This window comes from Glycine max, chromosome 17, assembly GCF_000004515.6.
Source record: "Glycine max cultivar Williams 82 chromosome 17, Glycine_max_v4.0, whole genome shotgun sequence".
Classification (NCBI taxonomy): domain Eukaryota; kingdom Viridiplantae; phylum Streptophyta; class Magnoliopsida; order Fabales; family Fabaceae; genus Glycine; species Glycine max.
In genome coordinates, this window is record NC_038253.2 from 6,028,896 (window position 1) to 6,041,887 (window position 12,992).

A 12,992-nucleotide genomic window follows, 5' to 3' on the forward strand; every position below is an offset into this window, starting at 1 on the left:
CTAACTTTTGTCTTTAAATTAATTTATGTACCATTGGTTTGTCAAAGTGAAGTCCCAAAATACTTGTATCTACCAAAATCATTTTTTGCTAACAAAATCCACATTTTCTTAATAAAATTAAAATATTGTTAATGCCTACATTATTTCGATGACTGTTTATATGTTGACACTACATTGCCCTGAAAATTGAAGATTCAAAGGGTAAAGACTATAAGAAAGAATCAACAATCAAGACAGAAGATATAGGTCCTCGAGGTAAAGATTTATCAGAAATTTATAATGGTTATTGATAGTTAAAATTTGTATTTTGATTTTCTGTAAAAATTAAACAGAAAGACTTAGAATGCTGATTCTTCTCTGTCAGTTGATTTACAATGTTTTCACTCATTTCAATTTTAACATTTTATCAATCATTTCAATCTTAATATTTTACCATATGAATAAAGTAATTTTATAGTTTTCTTTTATATTTATTATACTTTTTTTAAAATCCGAAATCTCCATTCAATCCTAATTCTTCTCAAAATCCATTAATCTTTTAATTTTTTTCATCTTCATATTTGCACACTTTACTTTTTATTATATTATTTTATTTTTAATTTGTTTTCATGATCAATCTTCGAGATTGATAAAAATTTAACGCATTGATTACGTTCATTGTACATGTAGGACAGAAAAGGAAAAATGGGAATGCATCAATCGTATCCGTGAGACCCTCACTCGCTAACTCCGACTTTATGATAATAGGAAGAAAAAAAAAAGTTAATCAACACTTGTGTGTTGTGACTTCTTATATGCACATTTTCTATACTAGTAAATAACCAATTATCAAATGCATTAAAAAACTGTTACATTTAAATATGGCTTAATGTCATTTTTATTCATTACGTATCGTAATTGTTTTATTTTGATATATTAAGTTTTAAAAGTATTATTATAATTTTTATGTTTTTAAAATATATTATTTTGGTCATTTTTTTAATTTTTTATTAGAAATATTAGTAATTTGTTAATTTTTAAATTTTAAAATGATTTAATGTCACTTTTGATCTATTATGTTTTACATCATCATATTTTAAAAGTTTCATTCTAATCCTTTATGTTTTCAAAATGTATCGTTTTAATTATTTTTTATTTTTCATTAGAAACATTAGTGTTTGTTAATGTTTTAAATTTTAAAAAAAGTTATGTTAACATAATGACATCTAAAAATTATCACTATTTTTTATTTTAAAAATAAAAATTACTAAGTAAATGAAGAAAATATTTATTTGAAACCATAAATAACAAATCATCATCATCACCATTATTATTATTGTTGTTGTTGTTGTTATTTTAATAACGATAATAATCTTATTCACCAATTATTCTTAATCACAATGGGTAAGAGTCCATTCTCCTTCTGTAGTTTCGCCTCTCGCCGTTGATCCAAAAAAATTGTTGTCTCACCCCACTTTTATCATTGCCACAACTACACTACGCAGCCGGAATTGTTGTCTCACCTAACAACAAAAGTCGTCTCATTGCCGCTACCAAAAAAAGCATGTTGATAAAAGGCGAAGAAGAAGACCCCAACAATGCCCGATTTTGGATGAGGTTTGACCGATAAGACCAGCCAGAATTATCTTCCAATGTAACGCACTGTTTGATGAGAAATAATATAAGAATTTTTGGTGACTTCAACGAGATTATGTGTTGACTTCAACGTCTCAAAATAAAATCTTTAAAATTTAATATATTAAAATAAATTAATGTGAAATATAATAGACTAAAAAGTGACATTATATCTTTAAATATTGATCCACTAAATTCATTATTACAACTCCTTTTGACTAAGTGATTAAGTATTCGTAATTTATTAAATAAGTTTAATGTGTGATTAATTAAATAGTGTAATGTCGGTGACTTCACCTTATTTATTATCTTCCTGAGCTATGAGTTCATTGTCCACACCATAATTTCTGTTTAAAACAATGTGTGAAAAATGGAATTACTATTACGTAGAAAGGAAGAAACAAATTTATAGATAGATGGATAAAAAAGGTTAATTATGAGTCACACGCTTGAGGAGGCAGCTTACCATCTTCCATCTTCCATGTCAAATTGGACAGTACTAGGAGATAAAAAGGTTTGGAAAAAAACAAGAGATCAAAACCAAATTGGCTTATCGGTACTTCCGATAATTCAGCACTGAGAAGATCCAACAAAAACAAAAACTGCTAGAAGTGAATGACATCAGCGGTGCTTGCAGTTGTAACTTGTAAGCTTCACCAAGCAATGACTGAAGGACACTTCAGCAGTTCAGCTGTGATGATATCATGAGATAAATACGTAAAGCCAAATAAAGGTGCTCAGCTCGCATTTGACGAAGAATAGTTTATTGTTTATAGATCGAATCATGAGTAAACTATTAAATTAGTCCTTAATTTTTTAGGTTTTGTTAATTTGGTTTTTGAGATTTAAAAAATATTAAAAGGATCATCGACTTTATATTCCGTTTGTTACATTAGTTCTTGTTGTTGGTAATCTCCTAGCACCGTTAGTAAATGTGTGATGTGACACGTTAAGTGCTAACTAAATGTACACGTGGTAAACGTAATTGGGAAATAAGCAATGTCACACCATAAGAACTAATATGACGTAATTTTAAATGTTATATTGAAAAATGAAGAGTCAATTTTTGTATATAGTGTCAAATTAATCCCTAATAGTTTTCAGTCTAATTAAAAACGTGATGAAATTTCTCTCACCATTTTCTCCCTCCTATGGTTAAAGGATAGCGTTCTTGTGCTAGGTCCACGTCGATTATCGCTCTTCCAGTGGTGGTGGTTGTCGTTCTTTGTCACCCTTCACTGTTCATTGACGCAATCAGTGTTTATGTGTGTTCCACGTTGATCATCGTCACCCTCCAGTGTTAATTGACGCAATCGATGCTTTCCAGTAGATGTAAGGGTTTTGTTTTTCACTGCATTTGATCTTCTCGTGTTGAACCAGCGTAGTTGAACCGGCACTATATCATTCAAACCTGTTGTTGTTTGCGTTTATACTGTTGGAGTAGTTTTTGAAAGTGAAGGGTTTGGGATTTTGGTTTAAGAGGTTATTGAGAATAACATAGTGGTGTAGTGTGAGATGTGAAGCTTTTGAGAGGTTATTCAGAATACCATTAGGGATTTGGTTTAAGAGGTTATTGAGAATACAATTAGGGTTTTAACATTTTGGGAAAAAAGATGATTACCTAAATTATGTCATTTTAGTCATTTTGATGTCAATTTAGTCTCTCTTTACGTGACAAGTAGAAGAAACTGATGTGGAAGTTCCACGTGTACATCTAGGTGACACTTAATGTGTCACATCACACATTTACTAACAGTGTTAAGAGACTAAAGTCGATGACCATTTTAATATTTTTTAAATCTCAGAGACCAAATTGACAATATCTCCAAAAGTGAAAGACTAATTTGATACTTTACTCAGGATCATAGAAGAAAGTCATCATTACAATTTAATTCAAATATATATTTGTAGTATAATTTTTTAGTATGTTTTCCTAAGTGAACATTTTTATTATGTTAACTAATCTTATACTATTATTATTATTATTATTATTATTATTATTATTATTATTATTGAGTTTTCTAACAATATATTGATAAAAAAATTAAAAAAAATATTATAAACAATTTTTTCCGTATTATTTTATATTTATTTCATTATTTATATAAATATCTTCTATATGAATAAAAGAATACATCTCTTTATATTTCTTTTTAAATATAAGTCTCTATCTATCTTATGTGATAGATTTTTATTAAGATTAAGATTCTATCAAATGAATAATGTATGATCTATAATTTTACTGATATAATATATAACTTATTTTTTATTCTTATAACTTTCTTTGTATTCTTTTTAGTATGAAAACTTATTTCATTTTAGGCTATAATTGAAAAGATTCAGTCAATAACATCTTATGATCATATAATTTTATTTGAGAATGTGTAATTTTGCATAATGCAACACTGATTTGCATCAACTAAACAAATTATTATAAGTTCTTCCATTGTAATAGTTTTTTGTTGAGGACAAATATTTCACATTTGATTTTTTTTAAGTGCAATTTATGCACTATTGCTCTTCCACCAAACACTAAGATGAATCATCTAAGGAAGTTGGGCATATGAATCTCTATTAGTAACAAGGTATCTTGAAACATTAACAAGAAATGCTTTTTTAAAAACAAGGGACCAATAGAATGTGTTTAATTTCTTTTAAGAAGAAAAGTTATAAACGACCATCCCATTTTGAATTGGATTGGGGTGGATAGAGAGAAAAAAGAAGAAAAAATGACAAGAAAGTGACTAATATAATATATGACAAGAAAGAAAACATAAAGTGAGATGTACATGTTTTTTTTTTCACAGCAAAAAGTTATTATATTAATAGATGACCGAGGTTTTCACCAAAAAAAATAAAAACGACTGAGGTTGATACAGGGAATATCAACTACAACCACAGAACAAAGCTCATTATAAGTTACAGGGTGGCATATAACCTTTCGCACACCATATCACGCTTCTATATCACCTGCGAGAAATGCTTGCAATGCCTCTGAGCTTTTGAACTGTTGTTACATAGGAGAAGTCACTGAACTTTCAGAAACCTAGTTGCTTCGATATAAATCAAGGGCTTGAGAAAAACGTAGAAAGCAATGCAATCACCTTGCTAATAACGTATTTTGACTACGTTACTTTCAAGGTAAGGCAACTAACTCCCACCTCTCCTGAACAGTGCACATTCTGAGTTTTTAATCAAAAAACACAGTGAACAATTAAAGTGCAGTTAGGTGTGAATGTTTTGGAAGAGGTTGGTGGCCGTGTAAATTTACTTAACCCATTCTTCCTCTTTCATGGAAAATCTAGAGAAAGAGGAAGCAGTGACTCCCACAAGGAGACTCAACATTGAGTACAATGGCAGTGACCTATACGACTCGTTCGAGTTCAAACAGATGACTTTACAACTCAACGAGGCCATTCAAACCTCAAAAGAATCTTCACCAGCTTACAGAGAGATGACGCACAGGCACAAGCTTAAAAAGGCCATTCAGGGCTCTAATGGCTCATCGCCATCATTAGTCTTCCACCTAAATTCACCCTTTTATCGTCGCCACCTGAAGCGTCTCTACAAAGAAAGCACAAAGGCACCAAGAAGAATCTCTAGTCCTCAAGTACCAGATAAACCAACGTGCGTAAGAGGAACAAGGGAAAAAGGTTTTGTTACTCGCCTGTGGTTGAAGGTTAAAGGTTTACTAGGGAAGAAGCATGAAGGTGAAGAGGGGAGAAACCAGCCCTCGAAAGCATTTTGAGAAACTCTTCCTGTAAAGAGTCACTCATATATGCAGAGGTAATGCTAAAAACTCAGGTCAACGAAGTTTTCAATTTACGGTCTGAAGAACAATTAAAATAAGGCGCAACCATGCTTAAAACATTCCTAAGTTCTAAGTCGCAGCCATTTAGTATATTGTTCAATGAATTTATATATGACAGCTTTTAATCTTTCTTAGGATCAGAAAAATAATTATCCTCTCCTCACAATGTATGGCACATAAAATAATGGACATGCCAAACGTAAGCAACTTGCTACGTGGGGGCATGGTATTTGGTACATATAACTGCATATTGCTGATTTCATTCTTTCTTTTCATGTAAAGATTCATAATACACAAGCCTGCTTCAGAAGTAGCAGGAAGTTTGGAGTTTGGACAAAGGATTCAAAAAGGAAAAGTAATACACAGTGTGCAATATATATTTCAAAATAAATACAAAATCTCTAATCACATTCAAAGGGTGGAGAGGATATTTCTAGGACAGCCTTAGTGCCATTTCATGAAGAAGAGCTCGCTTTTGTGAAGTATTAATTACATTATGTGTTTCAGCATTCTCAAGCACTTCAGCAATTATTGCAGATGCAGGGCCAAGAGGTTCCTCAGCCACCCTCTTCAACATGAAAGCCTGAACAACCACAATAAGGAGAATAAGCCAACAAATGTTAACGCATTTTATTGGTGGAACAGTTAGAAATCATTAGTGTAAGGATAAAAAATCAGAAACATCTGTTTAAAATGACAAAACTATATTTTGTCATGATTTTTTCTTAGCAGTGTTCGATCATTTCACAAGATATAGAAAAGTTGTGAATTTAGTGGCAGAAATCATTTTCTTTACAAAAATGGGTAAGCAAAATTCTTGCCAGTTATTATACAGTGCAAGGACATCAAACTGCAAAGCAAGTGATAGTTATCACAAAGGAGCTTATGCTGCCTTTGATGCACAACGGAAGAGTTTTAGAATGATAACCTGGCCTTGATGGGTTATGTTAATTGTGCAGGGTTGCTGAAACCAAGGCTCTCCATCAATTTGAACAGGAAACATGGCAAACAGTTGTATCTTAATTGACTGTCCTTGTGCAAGCCTTCGAGCTCGAGAAAGCCCGACCTGTTTTGACAAAGCCATTGTCAGAGAATTTGACTATTTGAGCTTCCATGATTTCATAGTTCAAATAAACTCCCTAGAGCTTAATCTAGACAAATAAACCATGTCTCAATTCTATAGTTCAAATAAATTATCAAAGAGAGCTGAAATAGAATAGGATACTGAAATAAAGCACAAATAACAGAGGGCACAGGCTAAATACAACTGAGATGCAGTTCCACTTCCACGCAAAACATGATTTAAAACAAAACGAAAAAGCACTTCATGCTTTAGTTCTTAGTTCCAGTTTTTTTAATAATTTAATTCAAGAAGAAAAAGGGTCACCAACAACATAATCTTTAAATCAATGTCAAATCTCAAGTAGTAGACGCTTTAGCTACAGCGTGATGTGCGTACTAAAGTAGCATATCACTAATATGGGAATCCAGGATTCATTTTACCTGCAGCTTCCCGAGGTGCCATGTTCCAGATATGCTCACAACTTCAAGTATCTTATCATGCATGGATTGTTGATCAAAATTATCATAATTTTCATCCTCGTTTTGCCACAAATCTACACCTCCCATGTAGCTTCCAATGTTTGCAACAAGCACACCTTCCGCATCCTGAATTAATTGAAAACCAAATTGAATAATTCAGTAAAAGGGCTTTGCTCTTATTTTTGGTGGGGGTAGGTTGCAGCGTAAAAAAGAAACTCACAAAAGGAAGTTCTGATTTAAAAATTTGAGTGAATTACATTCGCTTCCTGTCCCTAAACTTAAATGTCCACTCTATGTTCAAAACCTACAAATACACACCCTGATTTGAATTTTTCACATGACAAATAGTCCCTTCCATTAACTACTTGTCAAAAGAGTTAACCCCACGCTGACATAAGAAATGATATTAGAAACACAATGTCAAAATTACACTTGTGGTTCCCAACACATGCTAGAAATACAGGTAAAAGTATAGGTAATTTACAGTCAAATTACATCTTAACATTATAATATATTTAGACTTTAGAGTTAGTCACTTATGAAAAAATAATAATTTATAATCTAAGCAATTATACCAGAAAGAGTGATGTGAACCAAAATAAAGGTTATAAATACTTAGCAGACTCACCTCGGGGACCTCAATTTCAACTCCATCCACCTCAACTCGAATCTGCCAAGGTAAATCCGCAAATGTCCTATCCATAATACTTTTAGCACCTTCTCTTGCATATAGAACTTTATTCATAAACTGCACATGTTAAGAGTAATTTCAGGATTTAATCTAGAATTTCCACAATATAAGATCATTGTAAGCATATTAAGATAACTGAAACAATGCAGCTAATATATTAAGTGTGGCATTGAAACCTCTACTGTAAGGTTCAAATGATATAAGTCAAGCAATCAGGTTCATGCAAACCTGTTAGATGTTACTCTACGTGTAAATACAACAAACTTAAAAGGAAAGGTCATTCATCTCACATAGAAGGGTGTCAAACAGATCAAGATCACTACTAGACAAGCTCAACAAAATGTCATTAGATTCAACCCAGTATAGCAACTACATAATCTCTGCCTTAGCCCGATGCAGGTTGTCAGCTATAGTGTATCAAACCAAAAAAAAAGAAGTACTCAATTTGGATCTCCAAAACAAAGCAAAAGCCCGTGACAAACCAATTTTTTGGGCTTTTAATGGTTTAGCTAAGCCGGATCATGCTAAAAAGACCCATGTTCGAACTCAAAATTTTAAGCCCAGGTCACAAAGGGATAAACCAGCGTCCCACGTCACACTATCACAATAATTATGTTGATGTTAATCAGTAATTCAAGAACCAAACAAACGTGTTGATCAATTCCTTCAAAGTTATTGAAGGGAATAATCTACTCCTATATTATACATAAGAATACACAACTTAGAGAGTAAAGCTCCCACTCTTAATTAGACATTCTTAACTTAGGATGTGCATTTCACAACTATCTCCACAACTAGCCAAAAAAACTTCTCTCTCAACATCTCAAATTACCCTACTTTTATTTTATCCCTATACTTTATCTTCTTAATCTCTTTTAATCTACTGGCTTTTATCTTTATCTCTAAAACAAATTTTTAAGAATTTTTTAAAGAATGTTAATAGTTTCAAAAAATATATATCACAATTTAAATTATTCATTGTAAATCTATATTTAAGGATATTTATATATTATAAATCTTAATTATGATATAATTTATATATTAAAAAAATTATTTATTATAAACTATAATTATTATTATATAAAAATAAACATTTATCCTATGCAATACATAAACTAAAATATTAGTCATAATAACTGAGAGATATTAAAACTCATAATGTCTTAATCCAAGAGCTAATTTTAATACTATGCTAAAACTAATCTAATGTAATTAAATTTTCATTCACTGAAAGAGAAAACAATCTTATATGGCAATATCATCCAACAAAAACAATAAAAATAATCTTATACCACACAACTAGCCTCCTATTAATACACAACTAGACAACCAATTCAAAATTCAGTTCCTATTAGACACCAAATACCTGGTTATAAAACTTATCTGGATTCTCTTCACGCAGATTATGAATGTCCAAAGCAACCTTTGCATCACAACCAATTCCTAAAACCAAATATTAGTTAGATCCAGAACTAGTCAAAATGATGCAAGAGATGAGTGTTTGGGAAGCATAAGATAAGAGAAATAATTGCTTTTTTTAAATAAAAAAGAAAACCTCTTGAGAAATTGCATAAAAAACCAAAAAATAGAGATAAATTTTCCTAAAACAAGCTAATCTAAACACACAGTCATAGCTTGACAATTAGCAAAGGTATAATCTAACAAAATGCAAGTGATATACAACTAATGTTTACAATTAAAGGCAGACAAAGAATAGCAACTTAATATAATTCAACTAAATCTATGAGAGTACAGACAAATAAGCTCCTGAATTGAATAGCCAAATTCATATATGTTAAACCTCACTTCAACTATCCAACACAATGTGAGTAGAATCAGACTTGACAGGACAAAATCAATAGAGTCACCCTTTCAATTTGCTTCAACCAGATTCACAGTCAAACCAGAGTACCAGACCACACTCCAGACTACTAAAGACATCTTTCTCTCCATCTATAACCCACCCAACCCCCTTATCCAAAACACAAAGAAACTAGCTCCCTATCAAAGTTTAACAAGCTGACTTTCCAGATGCTTTAAACCTACAAATTTTAATATAATTAACAGTAACAATGAGAAATGTGTATTCACATACCAAGATAATTGTTCAAAAACTTTGTTGGTTGCAGCTGTTGCTTTCCTTGTGGATTACTAATTGTTACCTTCCAACGGTCAAGAACCGTAACAGCAGCATGTTCTATGTGTTGCAAAAATGTAGTAAGACCCCCTTGCCTCTCCACTGGACCCAAGCCACCTCCCCAGGAGAGAACTCTAGCAAGATCATTTCCTGTACCAGCAGGAAGAATAGCAACTGGGGGAGGAGAAACAAAATTTTGCTTGTCTATTGCATTCAGAACCCAACCAACAGTACCATCTCCCCCACATACAAGAACTCTGAAGTGAGACACCTTTCTAAACAAATAAAGTCCCATCTCTGGCCCCTGTGTTGAACTTAATTCAATCACCTAAACAAAATAAACAAAGGTTCGGTAATCATGTTGTCAAAGAGTATCTCCAACAAGCAAGAGGATTATTTTAGACATTTAGGGAATCTTTCAAGTATACCACTAGAAGATAACTATTCCGTAATCTCGTAGAGTTTAGGTAATATTTTATAAAGAAACGAGTGCTTGATGAATAGTAGCAGCTCGGTTAACTCGCCACTTGAAAGAGAGTGAAAATAGTGCAGCAAACAAAATAGGAAGCAACAGTCAAATACTCAATGATAACCATATATTGTGAAATGCAGCCAGAGTAACAAACCTGAACAGGATTTAAAAGGATATTCAGGCGCATTCTAAGTGAGTCTCCACGCTGGGCACCACTCTTCTTGTTTATAAAAACTAACAATGGTCTTGCATCCGGAGGCAGATCAATCAAATCATATTTCTGCTTCACTCCTAATGAGTGGGATTCATCCTTCTGATTGATTGATGAATTGCGTCTAAGAGTGGGTTTTCTATCCAACTTATTATCTAATTCACTATCTTGATGTCGAACCTCCTTATTCGAGCTACTTTTTTCACCCACTTCATGATGACCATTATGTATTTGATGAGAATCACCAGTGCTTTCGGTGGACACTTCACCAATGCTCTCACTGTTCCCAGATTCAACAGATGGTTCATTTCCATGTTTGTACTTTTTGCTCTGGTTCCTAATACTTGCCCGAACTGATGATGCTATTTCATTTGCCCCATGAGTAATTGAACTCAAAAATCCACCTGGCAAGTTCCAGTTCAATTCCTTCACATACAGTGGTGATAGTATCAATCTTCTAAATTGGCCCAAATCGCAAATATCACCCGTTTCATTAGACATTGTACTATGACAATCAACATGTACTAAACGTTGGCACCACAAGCAAGACCATATAGGGGAACCACTGAGGAACGTCCCACCACATGGCTCTTCACAGTAACTACAGAGAGCAGTTTCGTCAGGTTGGTCAGCTACATCTATCCAACGAACAGTCCATTGGTGTGTGACATGCTCATATCCAATCATAGAAACACACTTGCAGTCCTTGTGTGCACTAGAGGAACAGCTCAGATGAGCTACTGCACCACAAGTACAGCAACGGTGGATGAAACCTTCAGAAGCTACTATAGGCCCAAGGGTTTGAGAGGGTGACATGGACTTAAAACACACACAGCAGTTTAAATTCTTTGCACGAGATGCAGATTCTAGATCCCATGTATGAGGGGCCGCAGGAATTTTGTGCCTTGCCTTTGGATTTTTCTTAGATCTAGCTATCGCTTTCATCCAACTTAGATTGATGTTTCTCCTCCATTGAAAGGCCGTGTAGGCTATGGTCAAAATTCCAACAAGAGCAGCAACAACACAAGATATAACAAAAAGCTGATCAGTCGGATTCTTGTTATTCCAACTGTAAAATAACAACTCAAAATCTCTGTCATCATCCATTCCTCAACTATATAATTCTAAAATATACAACTGTATTGCCAGTATAATTTGCTTTGTTGTGACAATCCAAGTTAACTACAATAAATGCCTAACTATAAATCATAAACCTCAGTGTGTATAAACAACATAAAGAAATCACACCCCATATGTCTCATTCTTCAATCAAAATTCATAAATAGGCCATTCCAAGCTGTGTAATACATGAGCACTTATCCTTCTTCTCTTAAGAAACATATTGAACAAGAAAGGCATTCCTCATCCCTATTTTTTCTCAAAAGCATCTTCTTCCAATCTCTTTTTGAGAACTTAAAACTTCTAAACCCCAGCAAGAGTATGAACGACAAGCATACAGAATACCTGCATCCAAGAAAAAATCTAGAACATTAAAAACGGGGGAGAAAAACAATTCTCCAACATATTACTCTTGCGTGTTGTTGATCCTCATCATATAGTATAATTATAATTGTAACAAAATAACAAAGTATAAGTCTATATGACATATATTAAAAACTGAAATGCTACATTTTAAAACAAAAAACAGTTTATAGAGCAGCGAAAACGCCAACCTCAAATTCTCAGAAACGAAACAGACACGAAACTCATTCCCAATCAGCTATAGCATCAATTATTCTAAACATTTAAAATGTCAATAATTAAGAATTGATCGTTTATTATTATGGCATGAAACGAAAGTAGCTTACAGTTGCGGTTGCGCATGCGAGATCGAGATTAGATCAAACCCTAGCTGATCGGGAGAGAAAAATTATAGTCGGAGAAGAAGCGAGAAAAAGAAAAAAAAAAAAAAAAAACTGAGACAGATAGAATCTATGCAAGCAAGTTCCGAAACAAAGCGTACCTTTTTCTTAATAGAGAAGAAAGGAAAAGAAAAAATATTTTAGTAAAACTGGAAGAAAATTAATAAATCTAGTTCTCTATGTTGCTTTTTTAGCGCTTTATAACTTATAAGAGTGAAATTAATATATATATATATATATATATATATATATTATTTTTTTTAATTTTGTTGTAACTTGTGTTTGCTGGGAGAAGATTCTGTGATGAAGATGTGACCTGAAAGAATCTCCATACCAATTGGATTCCTACGGTTTTTTTTACTAATGCCACGTGTATTTTCAAATAATTCGAATCCGAAATCCGGAATCAATGTTTAAACAAAGATAATTTATACTTAGTATCACTTGATCAACGCACTTGTGGTAAAAAGTAAAAACTCAACTTTACAATATTAAACAAAAAATCCTTCTTAAGAGATTTTAAATTTTAATAATATCTTCCATTTTTTTAGAAGAATATCTTCCAAATTCTTAAATAATTATTTTGAATAATTGTGTTTTTAATTTTAAGAATTATTCTTTAATGAATATATGGTTAGGAGTTTTTCTTCAA

The 12,992-nt window shown here is 32.5% G+C and overlaps 1 protein-coding gene across 4 annotated transcripts; it reads right to left on the reverse strand.

Annotated features, from left to right (window-relative positions):
* Positions 1–5,654: 5,654 nt before the first annotated feature.
* On the reverse strand, positions 5,655–12,543 carry DGK11 (diacylglycerol kinase 11). Of its 4 annotated transcripts, none has more exons than XM_014769861.3 (9): positions 12,442–12,526; positions 12,287–12,326; positions 10,422–11,942; positions 9,754–10,123; positions 9,025–9,101; positions 7,596–7,715; positions 6,929–7,093; positions 6,354–6,491; positions 5,655–6,008 (listed from the first exon to the last, which is right to left on the reverse strand). In XM_014769861.3, exons 3-9 carry the CDS (start codon positions 11,583–11,585, stop codon positions 5,859–5,861), a joined length of 2,184 nt encoding a protein of 727 aa, XP_014625347.1. In that variant the 5' UTR covers positions 11,586–11,942; positions 12,287–12,326; positions 12,442–12,526; the 3' UTR covers positions 5,655–5,858. The 4 variants fall into 4 exon arrangements, with proteins under 4 accessions (XP_014625347.1, XP_014625346.1, XP_003549561.1 ...); XM_014769860.3 differs by having other exon boundaries at positions 12,287–12,330; positions 12,442–12,525; XM_003549513.4 differs by lacking the exon at positions 12,287–12,326 and having other exon boundaries at positions 12,442–12,543.
* Between the last annotated feature and the right edge of the window lie 449 nt (positions 12,544–12,992).

Excerpts from the sequence above, each read along its gene's own strand:
- DGK11 (XM_003549513.4), bottom strand. The coding sequence starts at position 11,585 with ATGGATGATGACAGAGATTTTGAGTTGTTATTTTACAGTTGGAATAAC. Across the intron at positions 10,124-10,421 it reads TCCTTTTAAATCCTGTTCAG|GTGATTGAATTAAGTTCAAC; the intron begins GTTTGTTACTCT and ends TATTTTGTTTAG. Across the intron at positions 7,716-9,024 it reads CAGATAAGTTTTATAACCAG|TTTATGAATAAAGTTCTATA; the intron begins GTATTTGGTGTC and ends TAACATGTGCAG.